This window comes from Vulpes vulpes, chromosome 13, assembly GCF_048418805.1.
Source record: "Vulpes vulpes isolate BD-2025 chromosome 13, VulVul3, whole genome shotgun sequence".
Lineage (NCBI taxonomy): Eukaryota > Metazoa > Chordata > Mammalia > Carnivora > Canidae > Vulpes > Vulpes vulpes.
Genome location: NC_132792.1, coordinates 86,020,869 through 86,041,207, shown reverse-complemented (window position 1 = coordinate 86,041,207; position 20,339 = coordinate 86,020,869). Strand labels below are relative to the sequence as shown.

The window sequence follows — 20,339 nt, the reverse complement described above, 5'->3', positions numbered from 1 at the left end:
ATAATTTTAAGTTAGCCTACTATAAATCAGTGTATCATTTCCCTATCTAAACAGTGCTTTGCTGGGCAGCCCGGGTGGCTCAGTGGTTTAGTGCCGCCTTCAGCCCAGGATGTGATTCTGGAGACCCAGGATCGAGTCCCACGTTGGGCTCCCTGCATGGAGCCTGCTTCTCCCTCTGCCTGTGTCTCTGCCTCTCTCTCTCTCTCTCTCTCTCTCTCTCTCTCTCTCTCTCTGTCTCTCATGAATAAATAAATAAAATCTTAAAAAAAATAAACAGTGCTTTGCTTTAAATTAATTAGAAACTATTGAATCTGTCAATAATCAAGATCATTGTAGACAAAGACACAAGATAGTGTCAGGTGTCATGCATAGCCTTTTAGGCAAGGCAGGCAGACTCACTCTTTCCTCCTTTGGCATATTCTAGGGAAGATAGAGTAATACTCAAATAATTACTCTGTTTTATGGGTTACATCAATTATGGACCTAACTTTTAAAACGAGCCCCAGGATATAGAAAAAGAACATAGTCTGAAGTTAAAATAAACCTAATTTCAAGTCCCAGTTCTCTCAACAACTAGCTCTGTGACTGTTATTCATCCCTTAACATCTCTAAACCTCTGGCCCTTCATCTTTGCAGAGCAAGGTAATATGACCTTTTCACAGGGGGTTGTTAGGATTATAGTTATTAAGTACTAACTAGGTTTCTGGCACTGTTTTGAGTCCTGGGAACACTGCAGAGACTGTCATGGGCTCTCTTCTTCAGGAGTTAGCAATTTAAGTGCAAGTGACCAGCGTGTTATCTGGTACCCTATTGCAGGGATGAGGACTGGCACAGAGAGTCCAAGGGAAGGGGTTGTACACAGGAAGGTCAGGTGAGACTTAAGAAGAGCACCTCCCAAGCCAAGCAGCTGAATCTTGCGATGGATATTGTCCAAGAGATGTATAGGGAAGTATTTGCTGGGGAGGTTAGGTGTATGGCAGGGAATAAATGGGTAAGAGTGATGAGTTCCAAAAGGGCAGAGAGAACTGAGCAAGTTGGTCTGATCTGAGAATGAGAAGCATGTTAGAAGTAGAGTGAGTGGGGGGCTCCAAGGGAGCTCAGGGCTAGAATGAGCAGCCTTGTGCCCCATGCTAAGTAGTAGAGATGTAGTCTTTAGGCAGAGAGTAGATCACTCAGGAGCTCTAGGCAAGGAAAAATCTTTGAGGAAGATCAGCCCTGCAGTGGGGCATGGATGGGACAGGGCATGGGAAGAGCTTCAGAGGAATGGCAGCTGGTGGGAATACTGAGCCTTCCCACTGTTCCTTTTCACTGGGTCCAGTTAAGACATAGCTAACCTTTAGGCATGAGGGGAAGAGATCTTGTAAGTGTCACATACTAATTTTTTTTATTAGAGACAGGATTTAAAGGAATCAAAACCACTTAGTACTTTTTAGAGGGGAAAAATGTTTTGACTAACCCAAGCAATTGATGATATTAACTGTTTAGAGTATTGTTAATGTGGACACTAGAACACTAGAAACTGAAAGCCTATCCTAGCAGTGACTCTCTATCTAGTAATTTATTGGAAATTACTAATTGTATGAGTATTTTTAAAATCTCAATTTTCATAAGCAGTAGAAATGTGGTACTATTAGTCCCTCTTGCTGAGAAGCTTCTGGATCTGTCTCTTTTTTGCTTTTCTCTACCTTCCTTTTATTACATCACCCTAACCCCTTTGTCATGCCCTTGTGCTAGGTGCTTTTGTAATGATTATAATTTGTACTGGGTTGTGTATGCAGTGCCTGTTGAATGGACACAATGTTGTCTTAGCCTCCTGAAAGCCAAGTGCTAAGGCTTCTCTGAGCACCAGTATGCTTAGTGGATGATTGGGGCTAATTCTTGGCTGGGACCAGGGAAGACCCAAGTGTTTGATCATACTATATCTCCTTTCTACTGTGCCCTAAAGAATCCATGGTTATCTCTGAAAAACTAGGTGTCTGAGATTGGAACTACAGATTACATGATAGCCTTTGTGTATCATGTACAGTGGAAGCCAAAAGTTATGCATGACTATCTCTCTGGAGGTGGGAGCATGTAGTCCTATGCATTCCCTGACCAGACTGACCAGCCTCCCAGAAACCATCCATCCAGGTGACAGAGGTAGACATACAGGTTGGTCTCATTTTCCACTGACAATAGAGAAAGTCACATGCTGCTTTACCCCATCTATCTGGACCATCTGTGAATGTCAACAGTAGAATCATTTACGAGTAGTCTTAGTTGTAAACCCAGAGCACCAGAAGGTTACAAATGCCTTGAACTGAACACTGCATCACCTTCGTTATGAATCTCCAAGCTGCTATGCCCTTCGCTCTCAGGAGCTGCTGGTCTTCCTAATCACAGTTATTGATTCCAGGGAATTTAAGGGATGAATTCTAGAGGCATTCTGAGCTAAAACTAATAGCTTCTGGGAGCAAAGATCTTGGAAATTTTGACAGAGACTAATTGATTTTAACTACAGATGCCTCACTCTTATGTTTTAAAGTGCTAAAATCATATATGATATGAGAGAAAAGATCCCAAATTCTAAGAGGCTGATCAAGTCACGTAAGGAGCAGATAGGGCAAGTCAACCCAGTGTGCTACTTAGAGCCACAAGCTTTCAGAGCTGAGGAGCCACACAGAGAGGATCTGACCACTTTCTGGCTGTGACAACACTTAATCATATTGTGGGGGTGTGCATAGCCATATCATGAATGTGGTTTTCCGTCATCCTCTTCAGCAGAGCAGTTCATCAGCCAGCACTTAGAAATATGTTCAATGAAATTGTTAAGGGTGATAATACTAAAGCACATAAAAATTCTGACATGCCTTCTGTTTCATCAGAAATAATTTTATTAAATGTATTATTATATGATGCTTGATGGTCAGCTGTCTTTGGTTTTCAGCTACTTAATTAATACTCAGCTCGTCAGCCTGTTTGGTAGCAGAACCATAGGGAACAATGTGCATTTTTCCATATCACCCCATGGCTTCTGTGTGGTTCTCTCTGTCCAGTGATTCCATTTCTCTGCTTTAACCTGAAGGTGTTTCCCTGACCAGTCTCAGTGCAAGTGTTTTCTGCTCAGTGAGAAGCAGTAAGAGCTCTCTGCAATTATTAGTATCCAGTTAAAATGCTCACCCTTTGTAACAATGCAGAGTGCCATAGGAAATTTCACAGTTGACATTTGGCTATTGTTCATTCATTCTTCATTCGTTCACCAAATATCTACTGAGCACTCTTTAAAAAAGATTTATTTATTTGTTTGTTTGTTTGACAGAAAGAGAGAGAAAGAGAGAAAGCATGAGATGGGGGGCAGCAGGCAGAGGGAGAGGGAGAAGCAGGCTCCCTGGTGAGAGGTTTGATCCCAGGACCTGGGATTATGACCTTAGCCAAAGGCAGACACCCAACCGACTGAGCCGCCCTGGTGCCCCATCTACTGAGCACTTTTATGTTCAAGTAACTGTGCTAAGATGGTGATCAAGCTGGATAGAAGAGTCCAGAGTGCTCCAAGAGCATCAGATCGAGGACAAAATCTCAACCAGGGATCAGGATATGCTATTTAGGCTGAAACACGAAAGAGAATTAGGAAGTGGCCAGTGAGGGGCTGGACGCAGGTGTAGGTCCACCCAAGAGAGGGACAACCTGGAGAAAAGCCTAGGAGAAGAGAAAGTAAAGAGATGTAAACAGTGGTCATCTTAGTAAATACAATTAGAAACACACACATAGTAAATGAGGTTTGACCAGCACTCAGGAGTATTAATTAGATTTGTGCATTTAATGCTGAAAGTGAGCATTTTCCTAGGCTAATCATTATGTAAAGTGTATGTAAATGTGATAGGAACTGCAAAATGATCACAAAATGATTTTCATAATTTAGTTCCTGAATATCATTCAGTACCTCAAACCTAATTAAGTGTGCAATAAATGTTTATTGGATTGAACCTCATCTTTTTCTTGTGAGCAAAAGTAATTATCATGAAAACTTTTATAGATAAGGAATTGAAGGACAGAAATCTCCTTTTAACTAGTTGGATGTATCGGGAACAAGAAGGATTTCGAATTTATATTTTAATCCTTAAATAAAAGTTAAATACCATGTCCCATCCATATAGGATAGAAGCATGAAAGAAGACCCTACCTTTACCCTTGAATCAATTTGTTATTTTTTTTAATTAGAAGAGAATTTCAGAAAATCAACTTCAAATAAGCTATTACTGCAAATACAGATTCCCTCAGGAAGGTCCCTATACGCTTGCACATCTGTACTGACTCCTTTGGAAGCTAACCTACCTCTCATCTCTTTAGATCTCAGACACCCCCCCTTTTCTCCTTTACTTTCCATCCTCCCATCACTGCTATAGTTCATACTTTTATCTTTCTTGGCTCTCCAGTCACCGCTGCACAGTGTGGCTGCAGGGATCTTTCGTTCTCCTGCTTCATATTACATCAGGGTTTCTCCATTGCCCTCAGGATATATCCAGACTAACATGGACAGTGTGTATCATCCAGTAATTTCCTGGGTCAGCCTCCCCTTCAGTCCTTACCCCAGTTAAAAAGACGTAAATTCTCAGCACTGAGAATATGCCAGTTGCAGTTGATGTGTTTTTAGCATGGAATTTTCTTTCTTCATCCTCTGCCCACCCACTACCCCTAACACACACAAATGATGGGACTGTGGGATATTTTAAAAGACTTTATTTATTTATTCATGAGAGACACAAAGAGGCAGAGACACAGGCAGAGGGAGAAGCAGGCTCCCTGCAGGAGCCTGATGCGGAACTTGATCCCAGGACCCTAGGATCACTACTTGAGCCGAAGGCAGATGCTCAACCACTGAGCCACCTAGGTGCCCCAGGACTGTAGGATTTTTAATGGGGTAGAAATATGATTGCATTTGCACATTGGGTCAATCTACCAGGGCAGGGCCACAGAAGAAGGAAAATTGACTCATGAGGCTTCCTGGCAGAAAGTTAACAGGTCGCCTAGATGAGTGCTTCTGTCCATGGCCCCCACCAATCACAGGGGCTATTGGGTGAGAGGTGGCTCGCAGGTGCTTCTATATGGTACACTGAGTTTTCTCCAAATGACTACAGTTTTACTTAGTAAAATCTGGTGTCTCCAATGTAAATCATTCATAGGACTTCATCTAATTAAAAAAACACTTAGCCTGGACCAGAAGCCTTGGGTTTGTGACCTTAGGCCATCCTGTGAACTTTGAGCCTTTCTTCAGTTTTAAAACTGGAGTCCAGTACATACCACCTATCTCACAGCCTTATCATGAAGATTAATTCAGGTGAAAGCTCTTTCACTGAAGTGCTCAAAAAGGGTAAAACTATCATATCAGGATTTGCTTAATAAAGTATGTTGGTTAGATTGCTATAGTTTGGATTTATTATTTTATTCCCTGTTTTTGATAATAAACTTCAGATTTCTAATCATCACTATTATTTAATATTTATGCCCACATACTGTGATTATCACTTAAATAGGATCTATGTTTTAGAGGTGCATGGGTGGCTCAGGTAGTTAAGCCTCCAACTCTTGGTTTCAACTCAGGTCATGATCTCAGAGTTGAAGATTGTACCCTGCATTAGGCTCCATGCTCAATGCAACATCTGCTTGAGATTCTCTCTCTCTTTCCCTCTGCCCCTGCTCGCACTCTCTTTTTCTCTCTAAATCAATAAGTAAAATCTTAAAAAAATAACAAGTAGGATCTATGTTCTAAAGGTAACCCATGAATATAAAAATAGTGAAAGGGAATAAAGGGGAAAGGAGGGAAAATGAGTGGGAAATATCAGAGAAGGTGACAAACCATAAGAGACTCCTAACTCTGGGAAACTAACAAGGGGTGATGGAAGGGGAGGTGGGCAGGGGGTTGGGGTGACTGAGTGACGGGCACTGAGGGAGGCACTTGATGGGTTGAGCACTGGGTGTTATGCTAAATGTTGGCAAATTGAATTCCAATAAAAAGAAAAAATAAATAAATAAAGGTAACCCTTATTTTGAAAATAATTTTATGGAAGTTGTAAGAACTGTGTGTGTGTGTAGTATTAATACTGTATGTTCATCTCATAAAATCATCAGTTTTGGAAGACCTTTTGTTCCGTCAACCACTGTTGGTTGGAGTAGCTGCAAATAACAGCTCTTTCCTGGGAAAGAAGATGCAAAAGTATTCAGAATCATAAGCAGTGCAGCCAATCATCTCGTGCAGTTTGATGGTTGTGGGTTTAAATCCTGATACCTGTTTGCACTGAAACTTGGGCAAGTCTTGTAACTTTTTTGAGTCCCATTCCTCTCAGTAAGGGATGAGTAATAATCTACCTCAGAGGACAGCTGAGAGAATTAATGACATCAAAGCACTCAGTATCTAACACAAATACTTTCTGCTCAACTAGGAAAGCTTTTCTTATTTAGTATTGACACTATTCTGGCCTATAATGATGACAGTAACAATAACTAGATGATGTGATGGCTCCTTTTCTTCTGTCCATGTCTTAGGAAACCTTCCAGGTACTCCCAGAATACTCCTGAACCTCAGTTATGATCTGAGCAGTTTGTCATACAGGAGTAATAATTTTGATAATAAAAAATGAATGATCATTGTGACTTGGATTGAAAAGCTATCATGTGCCAGGCCGATGCTCAGACCTTTATGAGAGGATTTCTAACTGTCAAGAGCAGACATCCTCATCAGATGCCAGCATCCTTCTGCACAAGAGGTCCTGGGACCCAGCGAGGTGAACAACAACACTAGGCCTGTGCAGCATCATGTGACCAGTGATGACAGGTGCACATCAGACATGTGCTTCCTCCCAGGAGTGTCTCCCTCCCTCCTCAGCCCGCAGACCTCTTCCCAGTAGACTCTCTCCAGAACCCACCTGGTTACACCTTCCTTTGCAGACATGGGCCACATCACAAACTAATATCTTCTCTTCATTGTCTCTCCTAGCATTTAGAAAACATGTTAATTGCACCTTTGATTTTTAGATTATGGTCATTGGAATCTTTGGGGTTTATTACTGTTACTTCTTAGAGGTTAGAAGGGATTATTTTTCTTGTTGTTTTCTTCATTATTATTTTGAAACCAACTTTTTTTTCTCTTTTTTTTGGTGAAGCCCAACTCCCATTACAATTTATTTAATGTTTAGCTTTACAGTTTTGAGTACTTGAAGGACTTGGATTAAACAAATGTGTTTAGTGTGCTAGATTGTTTTAATCAAATTAATCAGTCTTTCTTTGTTGACATGTATGTTCTTTTTCGTTTCTCCATCCTTAATAGTCTCCAGAGAATCAAGAAAAAAGATACCAGCTCTTTTGAAATGCTTATAGTGGTTTTTTAATTGCTCCCTCTTATTTCTTGAAGAAATGTGAACTGCAGGAGCATCATAAATTTGGTGGGCTAAATGATCTTTTGTCAGTGTTCAAACCTTTTGAAAGATTCTATCTGGTGCTAAAATTGTTTAAGGAAAAGAGCTCTAAATATCTGACTTCCAACCTAAATTTTTTCCTTTTTTCATTGGGATATACAGAATCAAAGACCAAAATGTCATTCAGTGGCAAAATTTCAATTTTATATTACTATATTGGCTTCGATTTTTTATTACTTATTATAGCTGAATTGCAACGGTGTGTGTTAACAAAAGGTACTAAATCTTTTATTACCACCACCACCATCCTTACCCCACCTGATTTTAGGTGAATTTTATTGTATTAAAAAAATAATACTCTGGATTCCTTTACTGCCAAGAAACAAAGATCATTTTTTTATTAATGTTGCTTCTATGATGACAATGTCAGTCATCTCTTTGAAAATTCATTTTGGAAACTAAGTTTGTTCTTCAAGAACCCTTGAAAAGAAGCTTTAAAAATGGCAGGGGAAGATAATAATAATAGAGTAGATGTATTTGAGCATTTATACAATGAAACTTAATTTAACTTTCCCTCAAACTCCGTTTCAAACTTGCTTTTGTGCATGAAAATATAGTTCATAGCTTTCTTTCCCCTATTTTTCAAGTTTTCTTCTCTTCAAAATAATCTCCTCTGAAGCATTCTATGTATTAAAGCAGAGCTCCGGTCTTATTACCAGGGCCTCCACAGTAGGTAGGTGCATCAGCAAGCACAGGTCCCCATGCTTAGGGAATGGCAGCCAGCCTTCCGGAGAGCAGAGAGGCTGTCCGTGGACGGGGGACAGCTGGAAATGGCCCTTGGGGCCAAACTCTGCAAAAACCCTCACCCCCAAAACACAGCTGAAGTGTTTTGATGTGACCTTAATGATTAACATGGATATCAAAAAAAAAATTAAATAAATTTTTAAAAAACCATGGATATCATTTGAAATACTGAAATTGAGAAATTATGGATCTTGTAACCTGAGGATTGACTATATAAGACAGAAAGAGTAGTTCCAGATTTGTCTGACAGTGATTCGGAGACAGGTAGAGCAGAGCAGAGCCCAGGACTGGGTGTGGGTAGGCTTCTTTCCCCACCTGCCCACAGAGAGCAGAGGCAGCTGGGTTCTCGGGCCTCACCTTGGACATCACGGGTGGCTGTGGGGGTCAAGACAGAGAGCCCTGCTTGTCATACTTTCTAATGCAGTTTTACCAGGAGCTGGCAGTATCAAAATTGTGAGGGAAACCCTGCCACTTTGGGGTTGCTCTTGGGGCATGCCTGCTGGAACTTCCGGATGTATCTGACCTGGGGCATAACCCATTACCTTCAGTCTTCTGTACTATTGATAAAGGGTCCTTAGGGCTTCTTGGAAGCTGTCACAAGCAGTCATTAGTGAGTATGATGTTAAAGCTTATTGGAGCTTTGGTGGGGTTGTGTTAGCACAAGTGGCTGGAGAGAACGGGGACTATATAGGCAATCTAAAGACATTAGCTCTTTTGTTTGTTGTCATGCCTTTATTTCTAATTTGGAGAGAAAGCTGGTGGTCCGGGGCGCCTGGGTGGCTCAGTGGTTGAGCATCTGCCTTTAGCTCAGGTCGTGATCCCAAGGTCCTGGGATCAAGTCCCACATCGGGCTCCCCACAGGGAGCCTGCTTCTCCCTCTGTCTGTGTGCTGCCTCTCTTTGTGTCTCTCATGAATAAATAAATAGAATTTAAAAAAAGAAAGAAAGAAAAAAGAAAGCTGGTGGCCTTAGGCAGTACAGCAGTCTTCGGGTATTACTGGTGGTAATGTTTAGACACTAGGTCCAGCCCGGATGTCCTCAATTAACTGATGCTATCAGAGACTGGCATAAACATTTGTCACTCCTCCCCTGCATTCCCCTACACTTTGTACAAACCCATTTTAGGTTCTCATCACAGTAGTTCTCCGTTTGAGCCACCTATTTCTAGTACTCTTAGGCTGGTTTTCTCAAGGACAGGGACAGTCTGTACCTGATTCCTCCTCTTTTTCTTCCCCTATGCCTGGCACAATGCTTAGAAAGGGAGGAGGGAGGTTACAGGAATGAAATAATTTTCTTCTCATGTACTGATGTAGAGACTTGCCTGGTCTTGTGCCAGGAGTTATAAAATATTAGATCTTGAAAGGACCTTACTGGTTGGTAGATGATTTAGTGGTATAGCTGGACCCAGTTGCCTGTGTATGATGACTCTGAGTTCAGTGGTCTCTCAACGGCACCCCTGTTTGGTTCACCTGCCTTCCTTTTGGATGGTAGCATTTATATTCCAGCTCACCTAGTCTGCAGTATTGTTCCTGTTAGGGACCAAAAGACTCTGAGTTGAATATAACACAGACATGGAGTAATGAAAACAGTTAGTGTAGCTTTGATGGTATTTGATTTCCATTCTTATTCAAATCACTAGTGCTATTTAAGAAAACATACTTGAATAATAGTAGCTGACCTTAAATTATAATTTTTACAGTCTTGTGTTTGTTATGAAATTGTGATGATTAAATTATGATTAGCTTAAGTGAAATGAAATCTGCAAAGGAAAATGTCTTCATTTGTTAAAATGGGGAGAAATCATTCTTAAAGAGGTTCCATCTAAGACTAATTTACTTGAAATTTGGTGTCTGTTGTGAAGATTAATAACAGGTGGCCTTTTACAGAGTTTCTTAGCCTGAGTCTAATGTTTTAGTTGTTCTTTTATTATCCCAAACCTCCATAACTAAAGGATTTTTTTCTTCCTGCCCTTTGTTCACGATATGGAACTGTAATTGACTTAATATTTCTCACCCAACCTTTCAGCTGTAATTAATATTTTATTATATCAGATTTTATCACTAACTAGCTGAGCAGCAGGGTATTGGACTGCATGCTCAGGCATGCTTGCCCATGCACACGCACATGCAGGCACACACGCATGGGCACCAACACACACTGAACACCAGTAACTTACAGATGCTAGGCAAGCTCCTTGTGATGAATTATGGCTGAGAGAACATAAAATATATTTGTGGTGTCCCACAAAATATTCCAAAGCGATTTATGGCCAGTCTTATCTAGAACAGAGCAGGACAAAGAGAAATTAAAGTTGCTAACATAAAATATTCACACCAACCCCCACCCCATATCTATTTATGCTGTGCGGTGTGTTACCCATTGCCCACTATCTGTGTAAAACTAGTTATCAGTCGTCATTTGTGACTTAATGAACAGAACTGTATTAGGTCCACAACTCTCAGTGCTAGTGATACATGAAGGACTCTGAAGAATCCTAGTCATGATGATCAACATGTTGAACATATTGAACTGACCTTTTATCCCTGGTGGCAGTATTTTTAAAGGCAACAGTATTTTTAAAGCTTAGTTAAGTTGTACTGGGTTGTTTGAATGATTGGGGTGTCATTTCAGTAAGTGCTGACAGGTTTAGGAAAAGGGAAAGACCATACCAAGAACAGGAAGAAAATAAATTCTGTGCTGTTGCATGGCAATAAACTTTAATTACACATTTTTACACGCTTTGCATCTAATTTATACTTTCATTTTCTATCACCTCCCTCCCAAAAATAATCTTCAGGAAGATAGAAATACCAGCCTTTATTCTTTCTTTATGCATATAGAATAGTTTTACCAAAAATTGCAAATCAAACTAAAAAGCACTCTTAGGTACCATGAGATGAACAATATTCTAAGTCCTTGAATGATCAGAAGTGTAGACTTTAAAGGATTAGCCAAAGCAACAATGAAATGGATCATTAACTTCTCTCCCTCTCCCCCCTCCTCCTTACCCCCTGTCCTGCTATCTGGTTGGATAACCCTCCAGTATTATATGCTGATAAGAAATAGAATAAGTGGATAAGAAAAATGAACTTACAACTAAGGGTTTAATCTTGAAATGAATTAAGACCAAAATTTTAGAGTCAATTTCAACTCTGCAGCAGGCTTCCCCTCAATGTCTTCAAAGTTAGAGAAAAAAAAAAAGTATCTCATCACATTTGAACTTTCAGGTTTAACAGAGTACATGAAAGATGTTCCGATGTTCTTTTCTAAGTTATACTTCATGTGCTAGCCTATATAAATGCAGATTTCTTATTCTCCTTGTAAAAGCCTTAGAGTTTTGCTGTAGGAAAGCCTCGCATAAATTAAATTTTAAATTAAATTTCATTCCATAAGAAAGTAATGATATAGTGATGTCACATTTTTGGCAGATTCATCTTCACTATGGATTGTGCCTTCATATTGCAAATGCCGTAGGAAGATTTTATGTTACTTTAAATTCCAGAATATTGGTGGAATCAGGATAGGGTGGTGTAACTTTAATAAACAAAGGGAGCATGAGTAATACATTAAAAGGATAATAGAATTTTAATTCAGCTCACTAAGCTAGAAACTTCTGCTTGGTTTTCCATCCTCAAGAACTTGCTCTTTTTAATCATCTTTTTAGAAAAACCATTCAGAGAGTACGATTTTCAAAGCTGCTTTTTGAGACTGCAATTGTGGTTGGGCAGATTTTATGAAATTCACTAGCGAAGTGATGTTATTTGCACCAATGAGAAATGTGTCAGAGAGTTCTGTTAAGGTGCCATTGACCTAGGTGCCAATAATGCGTTAATTTCCATCCGGAAGACAGCAATGTGTGGCAATTGGGCAGCAGATAGGATTTAGCTATTTTTCATTAGCGCTTGGACGTTGATAAAGGGGAATGGAAAAGAGCTGCTTGACCTTTCAGTGCTTAAATTATTAAAGAGCAAATAGATTTGAGGTCTGGATGCTTGCAAATCTAATTTCTCTTGTGGAGCAGGGATGAAAAGACATTTTGGGTTTGAAATTGCTCTAGTCAACTTAGTTCTTCCTTTAATATATCTGAAGATGAGTAGATGGTAGCCATTTAAAAAGTAATATATCTGGAGTGGAGCAAAGTGTATAACATACCAGCTGGCTCAAATGGGGGCCCTCTAAATGATCATTTAATTCTCAATTTTTCATCTAATCCTCACAAAATTTCTGCTTGGAAAAATTAATTTCCTTTCCCCATATTCACATAGATCGTATTTAAATCACAAAACAAAATTTTCTTTCATTAGATAATGTCAAATACTGTATTGTTAAGATAGGGCAATGCCTGATACATAGTACGTGCTCAAAAACATTTCTTAATAAGTGAGTAAATATACACACAACACAGCGCACATACTACCAAAGTTGGAGAAAAGATGGATGGGAGGTAAGAGATGAAGGTGTGGGAAGAGGGTAGAAAAACAGAGAGGCAGCTTTTGATTCTCTCAGGGCTCTTTATGTAATCGTGGGTTATCTTGCATAAACTTACAATCTAACCAGCATCTTATCATCATGAAACCTGTTTCTTGATCATTTCTTCTCTTTGCTCTTGAGTATTCAAGAAATGAATACAAAATAAACCTAGTATTAAATTTTAGTTAAGCAGAGCATATTTGTGATCACCACTGTATTTCTTCCCTGCCACTACATATAATGTATATAAAATGGAAGTTACTTTTGGATTATATTATGCTTTCAAAAATATGTACCTTATGGCTGACTTCATTTTAATTGTGCTGAGATAGAGATGACTAAATCATAGACCTTTCCTCTAGGAACTTGTGAGGTTTTTAAAAATACTGATAAATAGACACAAATGAGTACTAGTCTTTACAAAAAAAATATATTTTTATGAGTGTGGATCAGAGCAAGAGTACATCAAAATGGGGGAACAGATCATAAGCCCCTGATAAAAGGTTCATAAAAGGGTCTCAATCTTTTTGTGAGGTTGGGTCATCTGCTGAGAGTCACAAAAGATTTCTGTGTGTTGGGGAGAACAGCATTTAAATAACAAACTTGGGTCCAGGCCAGGGTGAAGTAATAGAGGACAAGGTGTTTGTAATAGGAGAATTCAAGATGGTGGGATTGGACAGCCTAGAAGTGGTTGTGCTACTATTTCATCTGGAGGATCTGGAAATGAAAAATGAGTGATTACTATCCTGGTACCACTGGCAATAGTTTCTGGTTAGGACTGAGAGCTAGAGAGGATACCAGCCGGGCACTGGCCTCACTGCAGATCCAGGAGCTCCCTCCCTGGAAATTATTAATGACTTGCAGAGAGATAGGAGTATGAATTGTGGGCAAAGGTAAAAGTACCATCTATAGCTTCTTTGTTTTTTTTTTTGAGGGGCAACTGGGTGGCACAGTCAGTTAAGCATCCAACTCATGGTCTTGGCTCAGGTCATGATCTCAGGGTCATGGGATTGAGCCCCACGTTGGGCTCTCTGCACAGCATAGATTCAGCTTGAGATTTTCTGTCCCTCTGCCCCTACCCCAGCTCATGTACACTCTCTCTCAAATAAATAAATAATTGAATAAATAAATAAGTAAATAGATAAAATCTAAAACCCCAATTGTTAGCAGAATTAGGATTAGAGCATAGATCAATGCACATGCCCCTCTCCCCCCAACCCCTACAAAAGGCATTTCAAGAGAATAGTCACATTTTCTTAGTGCTGTTTCTATTTAGTGGCATACTATGTTAGACTTCTCCATCAATCAGCTGTTGTCTGCACTGTGCTTTTTTTTAAGATTTTATTTTTATTTATTTGAGAGAGAGCAAGACAGAGAGAGCACAAGCAGGGGGAGTGGCGGAGGGAGAAGCAGAATCTCAACTGAGCAGGGAGCCCAACGAAGGGCTTGATCCCAGGACCCCGGGATCATTACCTGAGCTGAAGACGGATGCTTCACCAACTGAGCCACCCAGCTGCCCCACGTGGTGCTATCTTTTACTTTGACCTTGATCCCTTACTCTAGCTATTCTATGGCCTGACCTTCTGTTTAATATTTGCTGCATATCCAACTACTCCAAACTCATCAGTTGAAAATAACATTTCTATTCTGCTGTGATTATGTGGGCAGCAAAGCCTTTGCTGGGCAGTCCCAGCTTGGGGTCTTAGGTCAGCCATCAGCTGAAGGTCAGTCATGTGGCCTTCCACAATGCCCCACGCACATGGCTATCAGTGATGCCAGTTGTTGGCTGGGAGCTCATTGGGACTGCAGAGCAGAGCACCTGCATGTGACCTCTTCAGTATGGCAGGTTCAGAGTCATTGGACCACGTATGTGGTGGCTGGCTTTTTCTTTTAGAAAGCTTCCTGGGGAGCCAGGCTGAAGATGCATGGCCTCCTCTGACCAGCGCCTTGAGAGTTATCCATTGTCCCACTGTTACATTCTGTTGGTTGTATGTTGTCATTGAGGTTGGCCAGCCCCATTCCTGATGGGAAAAGTATCAGAATTTGCAGATATATTTTAAAATTGTCACATTTAACCATATATGTAGGAAGTCAGGAAGAAGGGGGCAAGAAATTAAAGTCCACTTTATCTCAATATGTGTTCCTTGTCTTCTATAGAGGATGATTCTTCCTAAATACATCCTTTTGTGTCATATCCATCACACAGTGAGATTTCTACCAGATTTGGGGGAATGTCTTACATAACCAATAATATCAGGTCTGATGTTAGGAGGTTAGGAAGTATTTCTGGTTTTTATTTATTTAACTTTACATCATACTCGGAATTTGCTTTATCATTGTACTGTAGTCATTCTGATGTCCTACAGCAGTTGATTTTTATTTGGACAGAATTATAGACTGGGCAGCAGCTGCTGCATTGCATTCCTGTAATGGAATGTGCTAAGTAGTTGTATTCCCAGAAATAGGTGATTTCACTGAGTGCACATTCGGCATTCACAAGAGCAAGACCCAAAGAGGGACCTCTCCAGGCCCTCCCCAGGCAGATAGGGATGTTAGGCACCTCTCTCCTGCTCTTCTTGGGCATTGATGAGTGTCTATATGAGCAACTCTAGGATTGCAGCATTGTTCCAGGGAGTCACAGTGCTTTTCTGATACAGTGAGAACAAGATCCATCTATTCTGGATTCAGTTCTTGAAAGCTGCTGTCAAGAGTTAGTTTTTGCTCAGTATTAGAAACTTTTTTTCCCCCACCCAAACTGCACAAATATTCATCATTATGGTAAAATACATATCTTAGTAGAAGCATCCATCCCTTCAAGGTTTGTCCCATTCTCCTGTGGCTACTTTGAAATTCAGACATTGGAAGGGGACAGGGAGGAAAGGGGGTAGGTGCTGGGACACCTGTTCAGGCATCTTCAGAGCATGCTCATCCCCATCTTATCTTCATGTATGATTAAAGTGACCCAGTTCATGATCTACTCTTAGAAACTGCTTATAACTCCAAGTCCTTGGCTTTTGAAATTCCAGTCTCTTTTTTCTGCTCTCCTTACACCATTTCTTACCACTGATCTGATATGGTGAAGGGCAAAGGAATATAAGAAAATATGGGAAGTTAAACCTTAAACATGAATTATTACATATTGTGTTTTTTGACTTGTTAATACTTCATGTGCATTCATACAGATGTCATTGAAGAAAATAGTACATTGCCTTTTAAAAAAAACTTACAGTGAATATAATTTATAATTTCATTTACTCACTCATTAGGTAAATTGAGTTAATTTTTCTATAAATTCATCTTCAGTTGCATGTGAAAAAAATTTTAGTGTCCTGCTCACATAAACAGCAGAGATTGCTAGATAATTTTTTTGTAATTTTGATGAACTTTGTTTCCCTCAATACATTGTGCTTTGGGGGGTGGGGTGAGAGAGTTCTATGGGAAAATATTAAGCCCCTTCCCCCTCTTGTATTGAGCAAGTGTTAAGTGAGTATCCATTATGCATTAAGCACTTATTATTGATGATATCCAGTGCATTCTTCATTTTGGATATCCCATGGGCCCCATGCAATTGAAGGCAAGGGGTATCAGCCCAATTATCATAAAATATCACTGATAATACTGTTTTTTTCCCCTAGTGTCTATCAAGTAGTTGTTGAGGAAGAACGTCCTCGAAGAACTAAAAAGACAACAGAAATCCTAAAGTGCTACCCTGTGCCAATTCACTTCCAGAATGCATCAATACTGAACTCACAGTACTACTTTGCTGCAGAATTCCCAGCAAACAGCCTCCAAGCTGCTCAGCCTTTTACTATTGGTGATAATAAGACATACAATGGATACTGGAACACTCCCCTTCTCCCCCATAAAAGCTACAGAATTTATTTCCAAGCTGCTAGTAGAGCCAATGGGGTAAGTTTTATAGATGGCTGTTTACTTAGTCTATTTAGAGTTATTAATGTGAACATAGAGTAAAGAAGATAGTAGTAAGAAATAAAGGCATGCTTTTGTATGTTTTTACTTGGAACAAATGTGGGTTTTGTTTTCTCTTTCTAAACTTATTTTCACCTAGAGAAATCTATGGAAAGAAATGAATATATTTGTATTTGTTTTGGTAGGAAGAGTATATTGTCAACATGATGGTTTTTATTTTCAGTTTTTACTTGTTACCAAAAGTTGGCTAGCAATTCTGCTTAGCTTACTATTTTGCAGGGAAGTAGTTATAGCTATAGCACATACATTCAGCTCATTTAAAATTTTGTGAGATACACAACATCTGTCTTTTCAGCCTATTCTGTCCCATTTCTTTGGTTTCACGAGAGTTTATGCTTCCTATAGCTTTGACTAAATTAGGTATCTTCAGTTTTTTTTCTTAAGAGAAAATAGTTTTAGAAAAATGCGATGAAAACAAAAACTACGGAGTTGTTCCCAAATTTTTTTCCCCCTCTCCTGTTCAGACCAACCCAGAACTCTGGTAAGATATTAAAGTCTCTTTAGAAAGAAGTGGGAATTTTCCAGATACCATGATGGTTTCCCTTCTTCACCACATGGGTCCAAGTATCCTCACTGACTCGACTTTTGCCAGTGAAAAGGGGGGAAATCCAGGACTCTGGAGTTATCCTCTAGTAGTATCTGTACAGAGAGTGAGCAAGGATTTGGAGAAGCCAGGGCCACAAGGCAGAGGTATTTTGTATGTAGCCCCTCATTCACCATCCGCTCCAGAAATGCCTACAGCCACCAGCTCTGGAGCTGGAAAATGTATCTGAGTGTGGTTTCTGTAATCATCATGGGAACTTGTATCTGAGCGGGGTTCCAGGAGTAATCACTGTGTGATTAACACCACACTCGGAACAATGAGATCTTTCCTTATCAGCATGTAAATAGAACTAGAGATATTTTTATTCATTTTAAATAAAACACAAATAGTGATTTTTTTCCCCTCTTTATTTAACACAGGAAACCAAAATAGACTGTGTCCGAGTGGCCACAAAAGGTAGGTTGAAATTGTGGGATGTTCTCCCAGTTTATGTCCCTTATAAATTTAGATGGTATTTCAAAACTTCTCGGAATGTTAACTTTATTGAAAGAAGTGTGTGTGTGTGTGTGCATGTACTAGAGTCTTAGCAGTTAACATTGACTATTTCATGTAGATACTTTTTAAAATAAGGAATCATATTATTGCGTTCCAAGCAGTTTTCAATGGTTAGCTTTTTCAAAATTCAATAAAAGTAATGTTTATGCATCTTAGTACACGTTTTTTTTTAAACTATAGGACCAAATGAATACTATGACCAATGAATCTTGATGTGCAAAGTAGTAAAATATGACCTATTTTTAAGCAAGTACCTAGTGACAAGAGCTCTCCCAGGTGGAGAGCAGGTGCTTTTTTTCACTGACAGCGGGTCTATTGAACCCAGTAACTGGGTGATGTTAGTAGATCTTTGTTTCCCAGGTCTGCTTAAAGTCCCAAGAAAATGTGATCAGAGACCGGATGTAGAAGTGGCTAGGTGAACCACCACAAGCTCACCACACACAACCTCTAAAGAAGAGAGTACAGTTGTGTGTGTGCTCGAGCTGTAACCTCATCTTCTCAACCCTGCAGCGTGGTTTTAACCAGCATATGGGACGTGTATGAGAAAATGCTTTAAGAAATGTAAAATCCTGCATTAAAATGAGGCATTATAAATTAACACTTGTAGTTGAACATACCCTTTCAGACCATCAGAGTGACCCTGAGCATGATGAAGTTCTGTGTGATTTAATTTAGAAATGATGGCATGAAGGCATTTTACGTCTATGGTACTAGACATAATCGGGCCGTAGGCAATCACTTGAGTTCTGTTGGATAAAAATACCATGTTTTTGTTGCTTCCCTGTTAGGAAGCATAGTTTGATATGTCATGGACTTCCACCCGCATTTTCAAAATTCTCATTGAATTCTTATTTTGTAAAGATACATGACCTCTTTATTCAGTTAGCTTGACAAATATTTTTTAGTTTCATGGTATGTGCCAAGCCTTGTGTCAGGTACTCACATCATATGTATTTTGTTGGTCCTCATGGCCTCATAGTTCTGTTTCCAACAATCTATTTATATTGATTTTGAAACACTCAGTTTTTTAATATATGATTGTACCTGATTAACTGCCTTTATTTTTAGGAGTAAATAAATAATAAATGAAATTACAGATATTGGTATGTTTTACAAACTGTAATAGGCTCTTAGCTTTATTTATTATGATATTATGAAGCCCTTCAATGAGATGTTGATATCCTGAGACCTCCACACCACTGCCCGTGCTCCAGTTGCTGGAGTGAATTCTATTTCCCCTTGGGTTCAGAAAGAGTAAATCCAGTTCCACAGTGCCTAATTTATAATGCCTTACATTGAATATCATAGCTAAAAAAAAATTGAAAGCACTTTTATACACGCACTATCTATTTCTTCAATATTACTGTGAGAAAGGAGGCAGGTATTGCTATTTTTATTTTCTAAATGAATAAAACGCATATTTTTAGAGATGAACTAACTGACCAAGGTCCCTCAGCTGCAAATTTGTGGGTCAGGGTTTAATTCTAAACTTTTGAACTCCGATCCTCAGTGTTTCACTATGTCTCACAGCCCTTACTCCAGCAGAACTCTGGCCAGTTATAGTACTGCATTGTATAAGTGTCTGCTCTCCCCTTTATTAAATTGTGGCCCTGCCCAGTTTACTTTGAAAGTGGTGAAATATCTGTTCAGCTACATAGCTAAGTAATTATATAAGTAACACAGTTGTAGAGACTTAGAAATCTGACATTGGCTGTTTTCACAATAGATTGAATTAGATGGTGATTTGGATCATTTTCTTCCATCAGCTAGATTTAATCAATAATGTCATTTGTTTTTCAATTCACCCAAGGATGATTAAGTAATCAGATGACCTGATTGACTAAATATTCCCCACTCATATTTTCTGAGTCATTTACAAACATTTATATAGCAACAAACTCTATCCAAATCAACTCTTTTGGGGAAAGAAGGGAACGAATGTTAATAGTCATTATATAGCATTGTCACTTCTATTCATGAGAGCATAATACAAGAGGACACTACAGGAGAATATCTCTTTGCAGGTGGAACTGCACTGTCCGACACTATTTTATTTTATTATGTTCTACATTTACAGATTCAATGAACTTCCTTTACAGCACAGTCTAATGTTTCACCCCCACTACAGTCAGATCATTTTTCTTTCCATACTAAAAATTCTTTCAGCAGTGAGGAAGCCATTCCATCTTGACTACTTAGTCAAAACAGAGAAATAGGCAGTTCTAATCATTCTATTGGTACCTTGCAGTAAAGATGCTTGAAATTTAAAAGATCTCAAACTTTTTGTGTTTTTGCCACATATGGCTGACAGTGTGGTGCATTAATTGAATTTCCAGGCACTAAACCACTTTCCTAAGCAGCATTTTGAATTTACAAAGATGTCGATGTTCTCATGAAACAACTGTTGACAAGTATCTTTAGAGAGAAAATATGGAGGTGGATTTGTTTTCACAGGAATCTAGTTTGTAATTTCAAATATGGCTATGTCTCTTAAAGATATATTTCATACTCTTTATAAATTTAATGTTGTGATTATTTTAATCATATTCCATGGGTATATTTTGACACTAATCATCTCAAATATAAAGC

General features: G+C 39.2%; 1 protein-coding gene across 16 annotated transcripts in view; it reads left to right on the top strand.

Moving 5' to 3' along the window:
• PTPRM (protein tyrosine phosphatase receptor type M) overlaps window positions 1-20,339 on the top strand; it is a 777,617-nt gene that overhangs the window by 499,112 nt on the left and 258,166 nt on the right. For all 16 annotated transcript variants that reach the window (XM_072734918.1, XM_072734917.1, XM_072734916.1 and 13 more), the window contains 2 exons: window positions 16,297-16,570; window positions 17,615-17,651. In XM_072734918.1, coding sequence (XP_072591019.1) covers window positions 16,297-16,570; window positions 17,615-17,651 — 311 coding nt within the window. The remainder of the gene's footprint in view (window positions 1-16,296; window positions 16,571-17,614; window positions 17,652-20,339) is intronic.